At 44.6% G+C, this 7572-nt stretch overlaps 1 protein-coding gene across 1 annotated transcript; it reads left to right on the top strand.

Annotated features, from left to right (window-relative positions):
- Positions 1-967: 967 nt before the first annotated feature.
- ZNF32 (zinc finger protein 32) lies at positions 968-5633 on the top strand. The gene is made up of 3 exons (XM_003408917.4): positions 968-2806; positions 3100-3239; positions 4700-5633. Exons 2-3 carry the CDS (start codon positions 3170-3172, stop codon positions 5449-5451), a joined length of 822 nt encoding a protein of 273 aa, XP_003408965.1. The 5' UTR covers positions 968-2806; positions 3100-3169; the 3' UTR covers positions 5452-5633.
- The last annotated feature ends 1939 nt before the right edge of the window (positions 5634-7572 follow it).

The following is a 7572-nucleotide window of genomic DNA, read 5'->3' as shown; positions in this document are numbered from 1 at the left end:
CCGTGCCATTCCAAATTATCCTTTCCCACAGCTTTGAAATGTTTGCTCCTTGCTGCAAAGCCCTAATTACAGAATAGTCTTTGCTTAGGCAGCAGCTCAACACCAACACTTTATCAACTGATTTCTCCCAAGATTCTATTTCCTTCCACCGATGCCCCATTTCGTGAATTGGCAGCTTCTTGATCATGTCATTTCTAGCCTTTGCCATTCGGTCGATTTCCACGCATAGCTACCCTATTAAAAAAAAAAAAAAAAAAAAAAACCCTATAGGACAGAGTAAAACTGCCCATAGGGTTTCCAAGGCTGTAATCTCACAGAAGCAGACTGCCACGTCTTTCTACCGCAGAGCAGCTGGTGGGGTCCAACTGCCCATCTTTCGATTGCAGCTGAGCGCTTTAACCACAGCGCCACCTTGCTAATCTTATGCACACCGCAGCCTCCGTCAGCTCTGCTCCGCGGTCAGGAAGAACCTTGAGGCTCAGGGCTCGGTCTGAGCCGAGCAGCCCGACCCCACGGCAGCCGAGCGCCTGGCCAGCCGGGCAGAGACGGCACGGCCTGGCGCTTGCCGAACTACGCTTCCCACCGTGCTCCGGGAAGCCGGGACCTCCGAGGCCTCGGCCCCGCGGGCAGGCGGGCTCGCGCGGAGGCTCCTGGGAGTTGTAGTTTGGCTCCGCTCGCGCCGGCGCGGCTGCGGGCTGACTGCCGGCCTTTGTCTGTCTGAGGGCGCGCGCCGCTGGGGTGAGTGAGGCCGCTGGCCCGGGTCAGCGCGCCGGGTGAGGCGAGGCGGGGCCGCGGCGTCAGGCTCCCGCCCCCGGGCCCTCGGCCTGCCAGCGCGGCCCCCGCGGCCCTGACCTGGCCGGCCTGGGCCCTGAGGGAAGCCTTCTTCAGGGGCGAGGTCTGCGGCCTGGAGAGGAGGGTTTAGCTGGACCCGAAATCGGGGGCGCTGAGGTGCAGGGTGAAGTCTCCAGGCGGTCGGGGAGGGTCTGCCTGGGAGGAGCCGGGGCCCCTTCGACTGCCCTGCCGCTCCGCAGGGCAGGTCCTGGGTGGAGACCCCGCACCCAGGAGGCGGTGAGGAGGGGGAGCCACAGGCAGGTGTGCTCCAGGTGCCTGCGGCGAGAGTTCCAGAAACCTGGACGATGGACAGCCAGAAAGTGCAGTCTCAAGAGAGAGAGGAGGCAGACGTGTCTGGGTGGAGAGTGGGAGGAAGGACAAACTGGATTCAGGGTGTGTGAGGAAAAGTCACACGTACCCAGAGTCTCCTGGTCGTGAACCCATCCCCCAAAAGGTTTACCCCTGCTTGTCGTCCTCTCCTTCCAAAGACTTTCAGTTTTAGGCCTTCGACCAGTAGGTCATCTCAGAGGCCCTTCACACGTGGTTTCTTACTTTCTCAGGAGCTACCTGAGACGTCATTGTTATTAACCTGTCTAGTAAGTGAGGAAGAGTCAGGACTGTGGTTACTTGCCAAGGTCACATACTGGGGAAGTCAGGACAAGAATCCAAGTCTCTCACAGCCTAATTCCAAGCTTTTTCCAAAGAATTTAATAGCCTTTCTGATAGGAAGTATTTTCTATTATAAAGCTACTTTGTCCAAAATCTTCAGGAAACTGATACCTCAGACTAACAACTTAGGAAGAAAAATATGCTGATTTCCTCTTACTAATCAAGGAGGTGCCTGAGACACAGCTGAGTTACTTGTTGAAGAGCGAACTTATAGCATGTGAAGAGGCAGACCTGTAAATTCTACCTATCCCTTCTGACTAAATTATTTTCTGGAATCTTCCCCGATAGAGTCCAACTTTAGGCAGTAAATGCCATGTACTTTTCCACTGACTCTGAAGTAGGTACTTAGTGGACGTGTAGTTGTTGAGCAATAGTATCTTAGACTCCCACTTCCAAGTGAGCATCCCAGCACTCTGATAGGGATTCCTTTGTAACTTATACTCCCAAGTTGGAGGTGAGTCCAGCCACGCCATGGGAGAAAGATACGGCATTCTGCTTCCCTTAAGATTTACAGCCTTAGAAACCCTATGGGGCAGTTCTATTTCCTGTATGGTTGCTATGTGTCAAAATCAACTCAAAAGCAACAGGTTTGGTTTTTGGTTTATTAGAGAGGAACAAAGACTACATTTTGAACCACTGGATAAATAAAGAGTAAAAATTCAGTAAATAGGATCCTGAAGAAAATATTCCAAAATGAAGAATGTAAAAAAAAGATAATGTGAGACACACACAAGTAGATTCCTGGGACCTGGAAGGAGAGTAATTCAATCTGGCCAAACACGACTCCCTTCTGTTCCGTTTTATAAGACTTCTCAACAGCTTTCTAGTGATGAAGAACTGGGGAATTATCTAATATAAGAGCATAGACTTTGGGTCCATAAAGTCTTGGATTTGTACCCTTGCTCCACCTTGACTCCTTGCTTCCTGTGGAACCAGGGACAAGTTACCTAACCTAGTTGGAGTTCCTGGGGCTTGGTTTTGGAATCCAGAATAGCTCTTCCTTTCCCCAAAATGGACAAGTGTTTACACTTCCTCAGAACTAGCATTCTCAAATCTTGAAGGGTAGGAGAGGGGTGGGTCTGGAACTTACTCAGAATTACTAAAAAGTAACATGTAATTCCTAATGTTGTTAGAACCTAGGGGGAACTGGAGAGGAGAACTGGAGGCATTTCCATCCTGGAACCAGCATAAAGGCTGAATTGTTGGTCTTTTAGATTCTGAATTCCTTTGGGGACTTGGAGGATGAAATAGCAGGTGGTTAGATGGACGAAGGAAATGGAAGATCCCAATCACATGCAAGACTAAGGTACAAACAGGAGTAATCATTATCTTAGAATTGACAAGAAGAGTTATGTGTTCATGTGTTCACTGCTTTCCTGCCTCCTGTTCCCTCCTGGACTCATTTGTGTGTGGTCTTGGTACCTTTGGGTCCAGCTTGCAGTTATAGGTGACTGTGAATTACATCAGGCAATCCAGATTTCCTCTATTCACTTGCACCCCAAAGTGGCACTCTTGCTGACTTTATCCTCACCACTTAACTCTCCTGCCCTGTCTTGTTTGTTTTTGTTGTTTTGTTTTTGTCTGTTTTTCCCCCCTCAGGTTTCCAAGAACAGCCCATGGAAAAGTTATATGAAGAGGTGGTGATTAAGGTCCTACAGCAGGAGTGGACATGTTTGGATTTCCAACAGCTACCCTGCTGGACTGTCATGGAAGATATGCCCAGAATGTAGCATTTTTCAGTGAGTGAGTTGGTTGATGGCTGGGATGTCCTCAGCTCGCAGAGTTCAAATCCCTGTCCTCAGAATGGGCCAGCAGTGAGGAAGCAGAGGAGACCTTCCCTTGGTGGAACTCACTGTTCTGGGGATTATAGGAAAAGCCTGCAAACTGGGGTTAGAAGTAATAGTAGAAACAGAGGAGGAACAGAATTTCAAAGCAAGAAAGAGAACAATCTTGATACGGAGATAGTCTTGAAGTAGTCTCTGAGAGAATGAATAAGCAGCTTTAAATCTCAGAGTGATCACTGAATAAGGGTAAGACAGGGGACCAAGGAGAAAATTTCCTGAGGCTGACACTAAGCAAACTGTTAATAGTGATAAATGCACCCATATTTACAGTACATTAGGAGGCTTAGATTAGAAAACACTGTAAGTATCTGCATGGGAAATGTGTTAGGATAACTTCCAAAACAAAATTAATTTCACTTCCACCCTAACTTAGTATACTGAAGACAGCATGGATTTTAAAGGAAAAAAATTCCTTGGATCAAATTCTATAATTGTCCCGACTACTTCTGTGATATCAGACAAGTTATTTCTTTGAGATTCAGGCCCTTCATCTGTAAAGTGAGACGATACGCTCCACCTTGTAGGTTTGTAGGAATTGGCAATACTAAAAGTAAAACACCGAGGATTCTGCTGCATATTTCCTGAGGTTCTGGAGCTTACTTCAGAGCCCTGGTGGCACAGTGGTTAAGAGCTTGGCTGCTAACCAAAAGGTCGGCAGTTCGAATCCACCGGCTACTGCTTGGTAACCCTATGGGGCAGTTCTGTTCTGACCTATCGGGCCGTTATGAGTCAGAATCAATTTGGGATGTATGGAGCTTACTTTACTGTCAAAGGAGTGGAATGTGGAGCAGAAGTGGAATTTTAATAAAGCTAATGAAATTTAAGCTTCAGGCCCCTCGCGTGCATTGGTCTCTTCCAAGTCTCTGTACCTAATTTTATACTTTTTCTTAAAGGGAGCCTCTAAAATTTAAAGCTTCAGGCCCTATATATCCTGGATTAACACCTGTTTTGGAGTCAGATGAAACCGAGGCACGAGGCTCTGTGTGATCCTGTGTAGTCTTCAGAGCCAGTTTTCTTACCTGTAAAGTGGAGATAAGCATGTTCACCTTACAAGGTTACCTGAGAGGCTAAATGACATCAAAATCGGAGGCAGGACGATGCTGTGGTGCATGCCTAGGTTTGAGTCCTGACTCTGTACTTACTGGCTGGGAGACCTTTAACAGCATCCGAGTGCTCTCATTTCCTCATCTGTAGCAGCCTCGTAGGATTGATTTAAGGATTAAATTACCTATGCGAAGTTTATAGCATAATGCCTGGCCCATAATAAGCACTCAAAGTGTTATGTTTCTTTTTTTTCTATTCTTCTCACTCAGCATATTGGTGCATCTTACATGACTTCCCTCTCATTTTACCAGATGTGATGACAGAAGCCCACCACAAATATGATCACTCTGAGGCCACAGGATCCTCAAGCTGGGATTTCCAGAATTCTTTCAGAAGAGAGAAGCTGGAACAAAAATCCCCAGATTCTAAGACACTTCCTGAAGATTCATCTGGAGTGAGACAGAAGGTCTATGATTGCCAAGAATGTGGAAAATCCTTTAGGCAAAAAGGTAGTCTAACGTTACATGAGAGAATTCACACTGGTCAGAAGCCCTTTGAGTGTACACATTGTGGAAAAAGCTTCAGGGCCAAAGGAAATCTTGTTACACATCAGCGAATACACACAGGAGAGAAGCCGTATGAGTGCAAGGAGTGTGGGAAAAGCTTTAGTCAACGAGGCAGTCTGGCTGTTCATGAGAGACTCCACACTGGACAGAAACCCTATGAGTGTATCATTTGTCAAAGAAGCTTCAGGAATCAAAGTAACCTTGCTGTTCATAGAAGAGTTCACAGTGGTGAGAAGCCCTACAGATGTGATCAATGTGGAAAAGCCTTCAGTCAGAAAGGAAGCTTAATTGTTCACATCAGGGTCCACACAGGCCTGAAACCCTATGCCTGTTCACAGTGCAGGAAGAGTTTCCACACTAGGGGGAACTGTATTCTGCATGGCAAAATCCACACAGGAGAGACACCCTATCTGTGTGTCCAATGTGGAAAAAGCTTCACTCAAAGAGGGAGTCTGGCTGTGCACCAGCGAAGCTGCTCACAGAGGCTCACTCTTTGACCACTCTCTTCAAGAGAAGTTCTCTTTTTGAATTAAATGTACAGAATCCTCCTTAAGACCAAGCAACCTATCCAATTCTAAGGAATGGAGAATCTTTCAGAAAAGCTATTATTGGGTAGGGCAAACTGACTTTTCCCTTTTCTCCCAAGTCTGGAAAATAAATGTCTTGTTTATTATCATTATCAGTTATGATTCCTAATTTCTGTCAGTTTATTTTTACCTGATTTCCCAAGGTTCCCCTATTAATCCTGAGCCACACTTGCGATTGTTCTGGGTGTAGCAGATACAGATTTTAAATTTATAGTTGATACCATCACCTTTAAAAAATATATATCAGCCTCTTATCAATCCCAAGGTTCTTTTCAGCCCTACATATTCAAATTTCTTGTTTTGCATTCAAGGCCACTAGGCAGAATTCATGGGGCAAATCTACATACATATTCTCTTATTATCCGGATGATACCCCCCAGTAATTTATTCTAGCAAACCACTCATGCCTGTAGAAAAGACTTTAGCCTCTCCTTTCAAAAGAATATTGCTTTCCCAGCCTGCAAAGGTTTGGAGTTTGTGCACTCAGATTTACTTCAGTCCTCCATTCCCAGGTGGAATGGAGATAATTAGCCTGTAGCCAAACAGTTGTCTATTTGGCAATTTCTTGAAAACTCTAAGCCTAATTATCATGCCTTCTATTTAAGGACTCTGGGGGACATAATGACTTTCACTCCCTCTTTGGCCATAGCAGCAATATGCTGGGGATACAGTCACCTAGAAAGGACACAAGGGGTCTTATTACTAAGCCCAGATTTGCAGTCAATAATTTCAGTCCTCTGCCAAAAGTGTTCTTTTCCTCCTACACAGAAACTTGGAAGTATAAACCACTCTAGTTTTGTTTACTTCTAGGGGGTGAGATTTGAAGGGCTGGAGAAAAGATGGTTTTCAAGGGAAATTTCCATTTTTTACCTTAGCCACCCCTACAATTATTATTATGAGCATCTATTTACTTAATTAAAATGATTATGTAAATGTGGTTTTCTTGATAAGATACCATTCCATTCTTTTTAAATAACAAAGTACTGATCCTCTACAAGAGGCATCTAATGTAATAAACTATAGACTCTAATCCCCCAAAATTTATCACACCAAATATTAAGCATCTAGAGAGGTAAATGATATCAAAGGTCTTTAAGCATTGAAACACTTTAGAAATACTATAGATTTGAATAATAATACAATATTGCTCCAAAAGATAACCTGGTAACATTTGATGATGCATACAAGCTGTTAGTAATATCCTAATAATAGCCACAAAATGGAAACACCCAACAATGGGTGAGGGATAAAGAAATTGTGGTATGTTCAAACAATGAAATATGACTCACCAATGAAAAAGCATACAACTGATACGTGCAATAATAGGGATGAATCTGAAACCCTTATGTTGAAGGAAAATCACACACACACAAATGTAGTGTATAATTCCATTATATGAACGGAATTTATTTAAAGAACAAGCAAAACTAATCTATAGCAACACAGTCAAACACTGGTTGCCTCTGGGGGGTTGGAGGGGCACGTGAGAATTGAAAGGGGAATGAGGGAACTTTACAGAATGAGAAAATGTTCCACACCTCACTTTAGGTGGTAGATGCCCAGGTCTATGTAGAAAGTCCAACCATCCTGAGACCACCATGCTGGACAAGCTGCACATAGCAAGCTCAGCTGAGCTCCCAGCAAACAGCGCCAACTGCCCGCCATGGGAGTGAACCATCTTAGATAGCCAGCCCAGTGGAACCTCCAGATGGCTGCAGCTCTAGCTGACATCTGACCCAAAACGCATGAGAGACCCCCAAGTAGGAACTGCCTTCTCAAATTCCTAACCCACAAAAGCATGAGAAAAATAAACAGTTCTGGGTTTATATCCCCATATTTTGGGGTAATTTGCTATGCAGCAATAATAAAACAAGTTATTTTAAAAAAAAGAAGCCATTGTGGAAAAAATCAGGAGGAGCAACTTTATATTATCTCACAGATTAAATCAAAATGGGAAATTATTATTTTATGATTCACCAGGAAGTTTAAGGTTTAAAAATGAACATTTCCTTTGACAAAATGGGCATCTAC

This window comes from Loxodonta africana, chromosome 16 (genome assembly GCF_030014295.1).
Source record: "Loxodonta africana isolate mLoxAfr1 chromosome 16, mLoxAfr1.hap2, whole genome shotgun sequence".
Taxonomy (NCBI): domain Eukaryota; kingdom Metazoa; phylum Chordata; class Mammalia; order Proboscidea; family Elephantidae; genus Loxodonta; species Loxodonta africana.
This window is presented reverse-complemented; position numbering and strand designations above follow the sequence as displayed.

What these genes read in the sequence shown, in the direction of transcription:
- ZNF32 (XM_003408917.4), top strand. Translation starts at nt 3,170, where the DNA reads ATGTTTGGATTTCCAACAGCTACCCTGCTGGACTGTCATGGAAGATAT. An exon ending in CCAGAATGTAGCATTTTTCA is followed by an intron (nt 3,240 to 4,699) that starts GTGAGTGAGTTG and finishes TCATTTTACCAG; the next exon opens with ATGTGATGACAGAAGCCCAC.